Genomic DNA, 16,132 nt, shown 5'->3' with positions numbered 1-16,132 from the left:
ATGTAAATTTCAAAAAAAAATCTAGGTCTTCCAAAAATATCCGCGAGTAAAGACCTCAAGACCTATAGGCGTAATCAATTGTTTTAAAGGCCTTAAGATCTACAAGCATAATCAGTGGATTGTTGTTACGTTACTAATACGGTGGCGGAAGGTTTGTAGACCTTGCATCTCTCTATTTAGGTGGTGCCTAGGGCCATTCAAATAATTCCGTAATTAAGGTCTACCCTCGTAACAATGCATATCGGGTACATTTCAAACTTATGTCGCTTTTGGCTATTTCTAAAGCGAACCTAGTTCCGTCCCAAACTGCTGTCAAAACGTTCATTTATTCGATTGGGTCGGATCCGAATTCGCACCAGATCCGACCCAAACGTGACGAGGTTCACTCTATCGATTTTTATGCGATCCAACCCGAGCCGGGTCCATTATCAAAACAGATGCAAACAATCCATAAAAACAAAACTTTAAAATCAAAATTTTCATCTCAACGAGCAAGTAGAAAGTTAAAAGTTTTCATTGTCGCTAACTTATATTTTAATAACTTTTAGCTTCAAATAACTGTACGCAACGCGATTAAAAATTGCAGGAGGTGTATTATGGGAAAATGTGCTTTTATGCATATTTTTCACTACTTTCAGCCCATGGGCACCCACGGTGGCGTAGAGGGCCGGTTGGAAAGATCTTCATCCTGGGCCATTGCCAACCATCGCCTTGACCTGTGGCCAGGTCGACTTGCTTTATTTCCTTGTTGAGGCTGCATCACTATGGACCTCTGGATCTCCCTTTGATGCGATGTCCTGCTGGGCTCTAATCTAACGCTTGCTGGCAGGTTTCGTTTACCCTCTCCACTTTTCGGTTCCGAATTTCTGTCGCTATCGACTTTGGATGACATCGACGATGAAGTTCCACGTTGGAGCTCCAATGTGAGGCCATCATAAAAAAAGACACTACACCGTCTTCAACCAGTCCCAGAGGTTGCACAGACTGAACAATCACTAACATTAGACAACGGATAGCACACGTAACACCCAGTGGTCCAGTGGAGAATTTTCCGTTAACGATGCAGCAGTTGTGCAAATACCACGGGGTCAGCTTTCAGCATCTCGGCTGATATGCAATTGACCCCGGGGGCTCTGTTTGATTTCATGCTATGGATGGCTGTTTCTATCTCCTGCACTGATGGTGCTTCGGTGTTAACACGGGTAATGCGTCGTACCCTTAGCGGATCATGCTGAGGTGTTGATGGCGTGGCCGACACTTCAAAAAGGTTTCAAAAGTGCTCGAACCAGCATTTCAACTGGTCAGCCGGGTCGGTCAATACCAGTCCAGACGTGTCTTTCAAGGGCATCGTAGCATTCATCTTAGTCCCACGTGAAACGCAACGTGAAACGACGTAGAGGAGACGGATGTCGCCGGTGATTGGCGATGAAGGCCACGGTGGCGTAGAAGGCGTTCTTGATGGCGCTCCATCTTCCGGAATATCCGCAGCACGGTTCTCCAGCTCCTCGACGTAGGACCTTTTCACCGCAGTGTCTTTCAGGCAGCGTGTGTTGAGCCGATGGCGCCCGATTTTCTACTCCTGTCGATGGATTCTCGCAGCTAGATCTCACCGCCCTGGAGATGATGGTCTGACGCAGTGTCGAAGTTTCTTCCGCTCATCAAGAAGGCTCCGTCTCCTTTTTTGGCTGATACAGATGTGGTCGATTTGTTTTCCGTGACGCCATCACGAGAAACCCATGTCACTGTGTACTGGTCTATGAGGAAAGAGCGATCCTCCAATGACCATGTCATTGTTGCCGCAAAACTGTTGACACCGTTCTCGCTCATTTCTCTGAGACCATGGCGTCCCACGTGTTCATAGTCCGAGTTGTCTTGACCCAATCTTCGCGTTGAAGTCGCCCATGAGGATCCTGATATCGCCCTTCGGAATCTTGTCCGCGACAGCCAGCATTCAGCTCTCTTTCTTCTTCGTGTCTCTACGTCCCCACAGGGACTTGGCCTGCCTCGCTTCAAGTGTTAGTGTTATTTGAGCACTTCCACAGTAATTATTGAAGAGCTTTCTTTGCCTTCCATAAATTGGAATGTATGTAAATAAATAAATAAATAAACTACACTGAAAGGCGGTTGGCGGCTGAAATTACTATTCTGAGGGTCAATTTAAATACACAACGCCACTGAATTTGTGCAGACTGATTTACGTTTCATTTCAACAGACTAATGTAATCAATTTTACCATGGACCCGATTTACAATTGAAAAAGTTTCTGTTGGCAACCAGATTCGAACCAAGCACCTTGAGATCACCAGGCTCGCACACTACCACTCGGCTATCGAACCGGTTGATATGGAAGAAAACAAAACGCATACAAGAAGCGTTTGTAGGTCGATGATCATGTTTTGCCATGGTAAATTTGAAAACATTTTTATGCTTATCATTACCGCAACCCGTCGTTCAGTGTAGGCTAACTGGTGACCCCAGCATTCAGTTAATGGCTGTAAAAGTTTTCTTTGTCTTGCATTTCGCAGTATTGGTTCGTGCGTGAAGTTTCGAACCCGTGTTCTGAATCTGGCCATAATTATCCTCTCATGTTCCCACCTCATGAGTACAGCGTGGGTATGAGCGCTTTGAAATTTGAAAATGTTTGTAATTATGTGTTAATATTGTGAAAATTTGTTTATTTATGTTCTTTTATATAGTTCTGATGATGACCGAAAAAATAAAAGTAGGTTGAAACGTGAACTAAAATTACGAGTCTAATTAAGATATCACCGAGAAACGCCAATCCAAAACGAACAAGATTAAGTAAGCGGTGATCCAAACCATATCAAGAGCAGAGCAGGAAACCAACTCCACGGTGGCGAGGAGCGTGTTCATTCCGTAGGCTAGAATATTGCAGAATTCGACCCGACGCCAACCTTTGTTCTCCTAATTGCGGCCAACGGGCTTCGCTCAGTCCTATGATCTCAGCTTCATACGGCATGCCTCATTGGCTAGTTGTACCAGTTCACCCTTCTGGGCTAGGTAGGGATAATAAACCCCACGTTCCAATTCTTGTCCGTTATTTCGCGCTAAAAGTCGTAATCTTTTATTTTAAAATTCTGTCCTTTCGCGGGTTTTATCGGCTTTTTCATCTTTTTTCGCAAAATTAGTGTTGACCCCCTGGTTGTTGGCCTAAGGTCCACTGTGGTGAGGCTGCCACCTTAGGTATAGCTTCCGCTGGAGGACCAGTTCATACTCAGCCGCTTGATGCCAGAACAATCGCTGTTTGAGCCGCATCTCGTTAGTGAACAAACGCTCGGGACGACCTCCTCAATTTAGCTGAAGTCAGAAGGACAACAGTGCCCAGGCTGTACTACCAGCTAAGCATACTACTCTTTGTTATCTTTGTCTTGTTACCGAATAACAATTTTCATAATTTAGACGCACTTGCCGGAACACTACTCACAGTCACCACTAATCCCATCAAATTGTGAGACTATGCATTCCCAGCTCCGCGACAGTTTCGTTCGTCGGGACACACGGCGACACCGACGGGAAGCCACAGCCAGTCACGACAACTCACGAGGCGCTCCGCCACAGTTTCGATCGTCGGGCCATCCGGCGAAATCGGCAGGAAGCCCACACTAAGCCAAGAAAATCCACGTGGAGCACCGTCAAGGCCAGCAAAGAAACTCCACGAAGATCCGCACCACCGTTCCGTCCTTCGGGCTATCCAGCGACACGGCGAGAAGCCCACGAAAAGTCAAGAAAGCCTCGTGGAGCACCGCTGCGGCCTAGCAGGAACACCCACAAGGATCCCCGCCGCCGTTCCGTACGTCGGGTCCGCCTGAGAAACAGCCACGAAGATCTCAACCACCGTTCCGACCGTAAGGCCACCGGTGAGATCGGTAAGAAGCTCACGGTTAGCCAAGAACCCGCCGCCGGTCCATTCATCAAGCCATCCGGCGACTACTGTGGTAATCCCACGGCCAGCCCAAGAATCCCACAAGGACCCCCACCACCGTCACGTTAGCCAAGTCCCCACAGTGGAAAGTATCCGGTCCACGGAGAATCCCACGAGGAGCACAGCCTAGCTTGTCGGGTCGTCGGTCACACAAGGTAAACCGGGGTAGTCAGCGACAGCATGCCATCACGGGCCCCATCAGAACAATCGGCTGCAACAAGAACCACTAACCCTAACCCACCAGAGTTGCACTCTGTCACTGTCAATGGTAAGCAAATCGCTGATTTTGATAGGCCGACTGCGATCCAAGTCAGCGTGCGCTTTATTGAGTCACCGTCACTTTCCTTGTTCCATCAGCAATGGGCTGACTGTGATGGTGTGTAGATATCACTGATAGGCCATCTTTAAAATTCGTTTAAAAATCCAAATGAAGATTTGCCAAGATGATATTTTAATGAGTGGTACAAAATAACAAGTTTTGCATGTTGGTCACACAAAAGTTTGAGTTTTGACGAAAACCACTAAAATATCACATCATTTGCAATGATTGTGATCTAGAGTGCGGGTCAATATCAGGTCGTTGCCTGTCATTGTCGCTTTAGCGCTGTTTGCAGATCAGAAGGAATTTCTCAGCCTATCTTGATGCATGGGAAATTCCTTGCCTGAATCGCTCAAGAAACCGGTTTTTCTTCGATCGCAGTACGCAGTAGCGAAGAAATGACAGTTCAAATGGCAGTCACCGAAGAAAGTTTCTGCCAGGAATCACTCAAGAAGTTTCTTGAGCGGTTCCTTTCGAACTCGAAACTGCGCTTTTGATATTGAACGGCCTGGAGTGATAGTGACGATGGTGCAATATCAGTAGTCACCTGACAAGACTGATATTGCGCAACTTTGCCCACTAACCCAACAAATTAAATTAAAAAAAAAAATCAAGAAAATATATCAAACCCGCTAATAATTTGTTAGAAACTAGTTAGAAGGGGTTCCTTGTGCGTGTGCGTCCCCGGTTGTAGTGTCCACCCTGTACACGTCTACTTCGTGCTTCCCCTGAGCAGGCGTTAGCCGATCCTGGAGATCCTTGCGAAAGGTGAGCTAGTTTAGGGCGTTAGGACGTCCACTGCCCAGATGTGTGGACGTCACTGGCAGTTTCAGTCTTTGTCATCGCTTGACCCGTGAAACTTTGTCGAAAGGCGCAAAGTGATCCTACATTTATGGCAAAAGTTATAACAGGCCGATCGTTTGATGGTGAAATTTAAATCGTAATTCTAAATTTGAAGACACAATTAATCACCTCGATATTTTGTACAGTTGTTTAGGACGCTAAAATAGATCGAAAAGGTTTTCAAAATAAAGTCGACCTAATGAACATTAATCTTTGTAATCTTTGAATGAGTGAAGAAAGTTCCAGTTTAGCAAAACAGTTTACGTTTTGGGCCATAGTGCAATGGAGTAGGCGTAACATTGTTCTGTAGCAATTCGAACAATACCTAATACCCTAACAATCACTGATCGAATTACTGTTCCGACCGGATAAGTACCTGCACATTGAACACTGCAATTCAACACCATTCCGGACGTCTCTCTGTGTAGCTATTTGAGGGATTCCACGGAGGCACGCAAGTCGATCCTGAGCGACCATTTCAAAAATATCTGAAACTTTGCACAGTTTTTCAATTTTATCTAAAACGTCATTTTTCGATATCAAATCTTCATATAGAGTCACGTCTAACTTTTCAAAAGGGTGTATGTGAAAATGGTTGAAAAATATTCTAAAAGCTGCACAGCAAAAACGGTTCGTTCGATTGTTATGATTTTTTCAGCAAAGTTAGATAACTTAATGGGGATTGCTAAGAAAATATACACTGTAAAAAAATTTTTTTTTTGCATTAAAAAAATATCATTTTTGTCACACAAACTCAAATATCTCAAAACCCTATCTTTTGAACAACGTGATTTTTTCAGGGAAAACGGTCCATTATATTAGCTATCTACCATAAAAATTTGGTGATGGTAAACTAATAAACAAAAAAGTTATGATATTTCAAACATTTCACAATTTTTACATTTAGTAAAAAAAATATGTTTTTTTTTACCGTGTACATTATTCAGAGAATCGCATTATGATGCTGATTTTATTGTTAAGGCTACCGCATGAATTAAACAAGTTATTTTCATGATATTTTTATTTAATTATTCATAACTATTATAGCATCTATTAGAAACTTAGACGCGATCCAGTGTAGTGATCAAAAGTATTGATAGTGTCATTATTTTTATTGTACGTGACTGGCGAAAAATTCTGTTAATAGGGTTAAAACCTGTTGATAATAAGAAACATAAGTAATATTATTTTTAAGATAAAAGCTGCAAAACAAAAGTTTTATATAGACGAATGCGTCTAGTTTACCTGCAAAAAACTTACCTCTTAGATAATAGATTTTATGATGGAGAGAAAGCGAGTAACTGCAACACCAACAAATACATAATAGGTGCATACCACGACAATGCTCTAGACGTCTAGTTTACCTGCAAAAATTTACCTATCAGAGAATAGAATCATAAATATCGGGAGGAAGCGAGTAACTTCAACAACAACAAAGTGCTCAAAAGAGTTACGAAATCTCACCGAAAGCACCATAGATAAACTGAAAGCGACAGGTTATGCTCCAATGTCCACATTGAATACAAATTTACGCATTTGCACGTCCTGCCGTCTAAACGTTGACAAACGAGCAATCTGTATATCATCGGAAGAGCAGGGCGCAGGAAGTTCGAAAACGACAACAACTGAGGAATTACTAGAAGTTCCAAGTGCAGAGAGCCTTGCCACCGTACCATCAGCGGCATCTGTTTCAACAAATCAATCGGAAGATGAGTGTATTCAAAAGGTAAACATCGAACGCTTTAACGAGGGCATAGCTGGGATAAAAGTGACTCCGATTAAATGGACGAAGATGGACTACGTTTATTATCCAGAGAAAAAATACCGTGAAATAAACGAAGCTGTACGTAGAAACCTCTTCAAATTAGGACCTGAGGATGTGGAAAATACAGACTACGATGAGGTAATTATGAATATGAAGGAAAGGTTCTCGAATCCAGCCACGACAAGGAAAGAAAAATTATTGATTTTGTCGATGCTGCCAAGTTCGTGGTCTATTCAAGATGCCATTGATGAGTTCGAAACCAATAGATATACAGTAAAAGAGGCAAAACTATTTAAGAATAACTGTCTTTCAACCAAAAATACTAGGTCTAGTAATGCGTTAACAGACGAGGCAAAAGAAATAGTAGTTCAATATTTTGAAGATGATGAAGTAAGTCGAGCTATGCCTGGCCAGAAAGATTATGTATCAGTAAAACAAGATGGAAAGCGTCAAGCAATCCAAAAACGATTAATGATGACGACATTGAAAGAAGCTTACACATGCTTCAAGGAAATTCACAATAATATTAAAGTAGGTTTTTCCTCATTTGCAAGCCTTCGGCCAAGGCAATGCAAGCTTCTTTCCAATTCAGGAACACATAATGTTTGTGTGTGCACAACCCATGAGAATATTAACCTTATTTTACATAGTTTGAAAAGAATAAATTTAACAAAGGATATTAAAATGTTAACTGGTAGTCTTTTGTGTGAAAATACAACATCAAATTGCTATCTACGATCTTGTTCGGATTGTCCAGATTCTTCATTATTGGAAAATACTTTATTCGGTGAGTTTGAAGAAAAATATATTGATCAGTTATCATTTGAGCAATGGGTAACCACGGATAGGTGTGACCTAGAAACAATTGTAAAACCTGTAGATGAGTTTGTGTCATATTTTTGCTTGAAATTAGAAAGTTTAATCCCTCACGATTTCATTAAAACAGAGCAATCCAGCTTTTTAAAAAATACGAAAAATACGTTACAAAATGGTGAATTTTTAGTCATTTGTGATTTTTCTGAAAATTACAGTTTTGTATTGCAAGATGAAGTTCAGTCCCATCACTGGAACGTGCAACAAGCTACAATTCATCCATTCGTTATTTATTTTAATGGAAGTTCGCAAATTGAACACTTTAGTTTCATTGTAATTTCCGAAGATTTAAGGCACGATTCAATATCCGTAAACTTGTTCATTGCCAAAATGATTAACTTTTTACGCGTTGATAAACATAAAGAAGTCAAAAAGATATATTTTATGTCTGATGGAGCAGCGTCGCAGTACAAAAACCGTAAGAATTTTTCGAGCCTATGTCAATTTAAATCAATGTACGGAATTGATGCAGAATGGCATTTTTTTGCTACGTCACATGGCAAAGGTCCTTGTGATGCTATTGGAGGAACAATAAAGCGCATGGCCACAAGAGCAAGTTTAGCCAAAGAACGTGAGCATCCAATTAAAACTGCGAAAGAACTTTTTGAATGGGCGAATCGTAGAAAAGAAGAAGATTTAACCAAATTATCATTTTGTTTTACTACTACGGAAGAGTACGAAATAAAGGCTTCAGAGCTCAGCGAGCAATATAATAACGCGAAAACGATCCAAGGAACCCAAAAATTCCATTGTTTCATTCCATTGTCAGAAAATAAAATTAAAGCAAAACTATACTCAAACTGTTCTGACAATAATGCCAAAGTGTTCGATATTGTAAAAAAATAAATAAAATCAAATAAAAAATAAGTAAAACTGTTTTCATGATCTCATAACCCATAATAAAATCCAAACCCAAAACTCTTAGCCCTCTCTTACCCCTATTGTGTCAAATCTATGATTATTGTTGTGTAATTTGAGAATTCATTTATATGTATAAATATTATATGTATATATATTATATGTATATATATTACATGTATATACATATAATATAAATACATATAATATTTATACATATAATATACATAATACAAATGAATACACAAATATTGAATATCGTAAAAACAACTTGTTTAACTCCCGCAAGACCCTTAACAAAAAAAATAGCACCAAACTGTGATTCTCGAAATAATTTACACGGTAAAAAAAATTTTTTCTACTAAATGTAAAAAATTGTGAAATGTTTGAAATGTCATAACTTTTTTGTTTATTAGTTTACCATCACCAAATTTTTATGGTAGATAGCTAATATAACGGACCATTTTCCCTAAAAAAATGACGTTGGTAAAAAGATAGGGTTTTGAGATATTTAAGTTTTTGTGACAAAAAATATATTTTTTAATGCAAAAAAAAATATTTTTTTTACAGTGTATATTTTTTTAGTAATCACCATTTAGTTATCTAACTTTGCTGAAAAAATCATAACAATCGAACTAACCGTTTTTGCTGTGCAGCTTTTTGAATATTTTTCAACCATTTTCATATACACCCTTTTGAAAAGTTAGTCGTGACTCAACATGAAGATATGATATCGAAAAATGGTGATTTAGATGGAACTGAAAAACTGTGCAAAGTTTCAGCTCAATAGAAAATCATGAATTAAAAAAAGTCCTAAATTTTGATGCTGTTGCTTGGAATCGCTCATTTTCGTTCCGTCCGACCAAATGCGGGCGTGCTTGGTTGGTCGGTTGGTCGGAGCGGTGAGAGATCGAAGATTTGACAAGAAAGCGGAGTGGCAATATTTCAAATATTCTCACGTTTTTTGGTAAACAAACTAGAGGCCGGCTGCTAGAGGTCGCCCGCCGCCACCGTGAAGTGTTTCTTTTCATCACGCTGCAAGTAACAAACAAGGGTGCACCGAAGATATTGGACGGTGCACACATCGCTACCTATGCGTCTTACAGAGGGAACACGATGAAAATCTTTCGAGTGCATTTTATTATGCAGCACATCTGTTTTTCTATTATTCCTCATGAGGAACCGGAAGCTAGGATTTAGATGCAGCAAGTCAGTCAGGAAGGGTGGAGTAGGAGTGAGTACCTACTGATGTTTATTTTCATTCACTGCACTGCACTGTGTGCTTCGAATACTCATAAGGCTTGTGTCTTGTGAATGCATTAAAGTGGGCATTATGATGAACAACGGGAAACATACGATTTTTGTTATGAAACAACTTGGAACGTTTTACTACTTCCAAATATAGCTCAAAACCATTACAGTGTGGTTCCGATTTTATCACACATAACGTTATACACCTCAACAGAATGAATACACCGCTCCTAAATAACTTTCTATGTACCGTCGTGCGGGGCTTCTTTATACACTTTTTCATGGTTTTTCAACTTGATGACATTATAACTCCCAGACTAGTGAATGAATTTCCGCAATTTTCATACACAATAATTGTGAGTATGTATGTAGGATGTATGCAAAATTTGAGCTAAATCCATCAATAAACAAAAAAGTAGTTCATACACCAATCGGACACATCTCATATAGAACCGGATGGAGGCTACTTTGGACATTTTTATCTATAACAAAACTGCATTTCAAATTCCAGGGTTATTTGGAAAACTACATTGTACCAATACTGTAGTATACTGTATCATACATAATTTCAATAAAAATATGCGTTTTAAGATGGTTCTGTGCTACCTTTGGTATTATGAGCAGCGTGATATTGCTATATAGATAGCCCGAAAAAAGGGACCATCAATCCTATATTTGGGCGAAACGGTCATTTATAACGTATAACGATACAAATATTCGATTGTATATGCTACGTTGATACATTTTGAATGAATTGATCAACCCTTTGAAATTTATGAGCTGTAGAAACAATGCCTACAGACCAAATGTTCTGATACGTTATGTATATTATATTGGTTTATTCGATGTTTTTTCGCGTCCTGACAAGCAATAAACGGTCTGTTTTAAAAATAAATTCAACCAAATGAAGGGAAAACTATTGCTTTATAATAGTTCCTAAGACATCAAACAGATTTGAACCATATTTTGAATTCAATAAATCCATATTCAAAAGTGTCCAAAGTAGCCCCGCATTTCAAAAGTAGCCCCGCACGACGGGAGTACTCCTACTATAATTCTACTGAAAAATAATCAATTGAAATCGAAACACTTTTTTTTTCAAAACAAGTTTTTACTTTGCATCTTATTCAAATATTTCATTCATCTTAAATTTCTCATGACACTTGATAACGGCGTGCAATCATAGTCAATATCATGATAAATTGACAAAGAAAACTTGCAGTTTTTACAGATACGTTACATTCAAGCAGAAATGAATTTAGTATTTTCATGATAGTATTATTGTATTCATGAATTCGACGTTAAATTATTCGATTGTTTTCGATTCTATTCGATTTTATTGCTTTTCGATTCTATTAATTTCTATTCGTTTATATTCGTTTCTATTCGATTCTAACCCTATCAACCAGATTCTGGTTTTCTTCATAGTTCTTTATCTGTCGATAGCGATCGCCATCGTTTAAAACAAATCGATATCGATCGACATCGAAAATCTCCCACTGGTTGATCGGGAATCGATTCTATTCGATTATTTTCGATTCCATTCGATTCTATTTGATTCTATTTGATTCTATTCGATTCTTTTCAATACTATTCTAGTCTAGTCTAGTCTAGTCTAGTCTAGTCTAGTCTAGTCTAGTCTAGTCTAGTCTAGTCTAGTCTAGTCTAGTCTAGTCTAGTCTAGTCTAGTCTAGTCTAGTCTAGTCTAGTCTAGTCTAGTCTAGTCTAGTCTAGTCTAGTCTAGTCTAGTCTAGTCTAGTCTAGTCTAGTCTAGTCTAGTCTAGTCTAGTCTAGTCTAGTCTAGTCTAGTCTAGTCTAGTCTAGTCTAGTCTAGTCTAGTCTAGTCTAGTCTAGTCTAGTCTAGTCTAGTCTAGTCTAGTCTAGTCTAGTCTAGTCTAGTCTAGTCTAGTCTAGTCTAGTCTAGTCTAGTCTAGTCTAGTCTAGTCTAGTCTAGTCTAGTCTAGTCTAGTCTAGTCTAGTCTAGTCTAGTCTAGTCTAGTCTAGTCTAGTCTAGTCTAGTCTAGTCTAGTCTAGTCTAGTCTAGTCTAGTCTAGTCTAGTCTAGTCTAGTCTAGTCTAGTCTAGTCTAGTCTAGTCTAGTCTAGTCTAGTCTAGTCTAGTCTAGTCTAGTCTAGTCTAGTCTAGTCTAGTCTAGTCTAGTCTAGTCTAGTCTAGTCTAGTCTAGTCTAGTCTAGTCTAGTCTAGTCTAGTCTAGTCTAGTCTAGTCTAGTCTAGTCTAGTCTAGTCTAGTCTAGTCTAGTCTAGTCTAGTCTAGTCTAGTCTAGTCTAGTCTAGTCTAGTCTAGTCTAGTCTAGTCTAGTCTAGTCTAGTCTAGTCTAGTCTAGTCTAGTCTAGTCTAGTCTAGTCTAGTCTAGTCTAGTCTAGTCTAGTCTAGTCTAGTCTAGTCTAGTCTAGTCTAGTCTAGTCTAGTCTAGTCTAGTCTAGTCTAGTCTAGTCTAGTCTAGTCTAGTCTAGTCTAGTCTAGTCTAGTCTAGTCTAGTCTAGTCTAGTCTAGTCTAGTCTATTCTAGTCTATTCTAGTCTATTCTAGTCTATTCTTGTCTATTCTTGTCTATTCTAGTCTATTCTAGTCTATTCTAGTCTACTCTAGTCTATTCTAGTATGTTTTTAGTCTATTCTAGTATGTTTTAGTAAATTCTAGTCTATACTAGTCTATTCTAGTCTATTCTCGTCCATTCTAGTATATTAAAGACACGGACAACGTCTTCAGCTTTCGGCTGTACAGACTGTTTTAAACTTAACATGAGACAACGGACAACGGAGCATGCACCAGTGGAAACGGGGAAGAAACTATTCTCACGAAAAGTTTCAACGCCCGAAGCGGGAATCGAACCCTCACCCCATAGCATGGTGCGATTATAAGCTTGGTGACCCTAACCGCATGGCTACGAGGCTCCGTTATAGTCTATTCTAGTCTACTCTAGTCTATTCTAGTCTATAGAATATATTCTAGTTCATTCTAGTCTATTCTAGACTATTCTAGTCTATTCTAGTTTATTCTAGTCTATTCCAGTCTATTGTAGTCTATTCTTAGTCTATTCTAGTATATTCTAGTCTATTCTAGTCTATTCTAGTCTATTCTAGTCTATTCTAGTCTATTCTAGTCTATTCTAGTCTATTCTAGTCTATTCTAGTCTATTCTAGTCTATTCTAGTCTATTCTAGTCTATTCTAGTCTATTCTAGTCTATTCTAGTCTATTTGATTCTATCCGATTGTATTCGATTGTAATCTGTTCTATTCGACTCTCCTCTTCTTGGCGTAACGTCCTCACTGGGACAAACCCTGCTTCTCAGCTTAGTGGTCTATGAGCACTTCCACAGTTTTTAACTGAGAGCTTCCTCTGCCAATGACCATTTTGCATGTGTATATCGTGTGGCAGGCACGAAGATACTCTATGCCCAAGGAAGTCAAGGAAATTTCCTTTACGAAAAGATCCTGGACCGACCGGGAATCGAACCCGTCACCCTCAGCATGGTCATGCTGAATACCCGTGCGTTTACCGCCTCGGCTATATGGGCCCTATAACCTCTATTCGACTCTATTCGATTCTATTCGCTTCTCATGGATTCTATTCAATTCGATTCTATTCCATTTTATTTGATTCTTTTCGATATACTATTCGATTCTGTTAGGTTCCATTCGATTCTATACGATTCTATACGATTCTTTTCAATTCTATATGATTCTATTCGATTCTATATGATTCAATTCGATTCTATACGATTCTATTCGATTTTATTCGACTCTTCTTCTTCTTGGCGTATCGTCTTCACTGGAACATAAGCCTGCGTCTCAGCTTGAGCCTCCATGAGCACTTACACTGTTATTAACTGAGAGCTTCCTAGCTTGCTAGCAGTCACGAAGCACGACACTAGACAACGGACTAGTATGCAACGCCGAAAACTTTTTCTGACAGGAGCGGCGGGAATCGAATCCGCGTTGCTCTGCACGATGCGACAAATGCTTGCTGACCTAGCCGCTCGGCCACGAAGTCACACATGTATAAATTATCAATTGTAACGACACCTGAAATGAACTTCAAATTTCTGTTAAAATGTAACTTTGTTAAAATTTTGATAGCCTCCGACCTCCGTTACAACTTACCCCAGTAGTGTATTAACCTTTAAAATGTCAGAGTAGTTACCAACGAAAATTAATCATTTTATTGGTTCATATAAATACCCAAGAAACAGATCTAGCTGAATAACAGTTTCTTAAGCTAAAGTTTGCTTGAGAAAAAGTTTGATGGGTAGCTCAGATGATACGTACCAAAACGCAAAAAAAACAATGTAATTTCATAACTCAATCTTACGTTTTATACATACTTCAATTTTCAATTACAGATAACCCAAACTACTTCGACGAAGAGGTAGCCACAAAGAGTAATGAGACGACCAGCAAAAGTTTCTTCCTGTTCAAAAAACGGCATTCCTCGGGCAAACTGGTAACATCAAAGCCAGTTACCATAAACACCGATCTTCAGCCGGGAGCTCACAAACGTCGTGGAAGTTTTAAAGGATTATTACGTTCCCGCAGCAATAGCACAACATCGCCTTCAGTGAAAACCGCTGCCACCTTTGAAACGAGTACCAGGAAGCACAACACGCTAGATTACCGGAACCATGGAGCCGCCGCCGACAGCATCCGTGACCGTTGGGATTCTTATAATGATTCATTTTCGGAAAACAGCGCCAACGATGATGTGTTTTACTCGAATTCCATGTGAGTCATTTACCTTGCTTGCTTTCTTGCTTGAGCTCTGCTAAAATTACCTATTGTTTACAATATACTATATTTTCTCTTCAGTGACTCCAAATGCAGCAGCAGCTTATTCCAGGGACGACGGAGAGAGAACCTTCGCAGCGAGGAAACAATCTCCGGCGAAACAAGGCGGCATTCGATTGGAACGTTCATGATGAAAGAGCACATGCGGACCGGATCGATTTCGGATGAGGTATGTAACATGATAATTGAATCAGGGTGAATGGTATAGCTACAGCTTACCGCCGTTTGGAGTGCGACATGAGGGTTGGAAGATTAGGTGATATGTTGTGCGACCAGAATTTATCCATTTTCTCTTCACACACACATTAGGGCATGCGAGAATAATTTTATTCTTTCGGAAGCATTCGGAATCTATTAATTACCATGTATTAAAAAAAAATGTTAAAATGCATTGACATGGACATACAAAACGTATTTGATTACTTACTTGCTTTCTCACTTACTATCTTACATGACCACCTACTTACTTGCTTACTTTCTTACTTACTTGCTTATTTACTTACTTATTTACTTACTTACCAATTTACTTACTAACTTGCTTACTCACTTACTCACTTGACCGCTTACTTACTTGCTTACTTTCTTACTTGCTTGCTTACCTACTTACCTACTTACTTACCTATTTGCTAACTTACTTACTTATTTACTTGTGTACTTACTTACTTATTTACTTATTCACTTACTTACCATCTTACTTTCTTTCTTTCTTACTTACTTACTTATTTTTTATTTACCTAATTACTTATTTATTTATGGATCGCGTTCATGGTTGTTTTCGCACGGCAACGAAAACAATAGATGCGTGGGTGTTCAGTGTATAGTATTGTGTTGTTTCTTTTTGTGACTGTATCGCGAGTACCACGCAGGAATATTCGCCTATGTGCGCCAGATTATTTGGACATTAGGCGATCATCTGATGTAGGTGATCGATTACAGTGCCGATTCGTTTGTTGGGGGTTCGTTAGATGGGCTGTCTCGATGGTTGGATGTTTTCTGGTTGGGGAAAACCCAACTAAAAAGCACTGACAATGTCAAAATCGACGTCCAAACGAGTTTGACGTCTGACCACCGTCGCATCGCACCTTCTATATACAGAATGTTTGTACAAGTATGTTAGCGTTTTGTGACGTATTTTTCTTCACTCGCGTGTGTCTAGAGCATTTTGATCAGTTGTCAGTTGTCCCAACGAACGAACACGATTCGCAAATCGGGGCGCAGTCATAACCCAACCAGCGAATCCAGGCTGTATTTGCTTTCCGCGTGAAGTGAACAATAGGTAAATATAGTGAACAATAGTCAAAAGGGCACATCATTTATCAGAGTGAATCCCAACCCAACGATACTTTTCCTACTAACAAACAACCCTTCCTTCAACCTATGGTGGAGACGTGCGGTAAACGCCAACTTTCACATAAAAAAGGTTGGTACTAATATTCCTTTCTTCTTCCAACCTGACTGCAAGGACGTGGCCTGCG

At 39.5% G+C, this 16,132-nt stretch overlaps 1 protein-coding gene across 1 annotated transcript in view; it reads left to right on the top strand.

Moving 5' to 3' along the window:
- Positions 1 to 14,115: 14,115 nt before the first annotated feature.
- The window catches only part of LOC109405641 (phosphoinositide 3-kinase adapter protein 1), a 52,085-nt gene continuing 50,068 nt past the window's right edge, over positions 14,116 to 16,132 (top strand). The window contains exons 1-2 of the mRNA XM_062845966.1: positions 14,116 to 14,594; positions 14,679 to 14,826. Coding sequence (XP_062701950.1) covers positions 14,131 to 14,594; positions 14,679 to 14,826 — 612 coding nt within the window. The 5' untranslated portion in view covers positions 14,116 to 14,130. The remainder of the gene's footprint in view (positions 14,595 to 14,678; positions 14,827 to 16,132) is intronic.

Source organism: Aedes albopictus, chromosome 1 (assembly GCF_035046485.1).
Source record: "Aedes albopictus strain Foshan chromosome 1, AalbF5, whole genome shotgun sequence".
NCBI lineage: Eukaryota > Metazoa > Arthropoda > Insecta > Diptera > Culicidae > Aedes > Aedes albopictus.
Note: the sequence above shows the minus strand (reverse complement) of the source record. Positions and strands in the feature narration are given on the sequence as shown.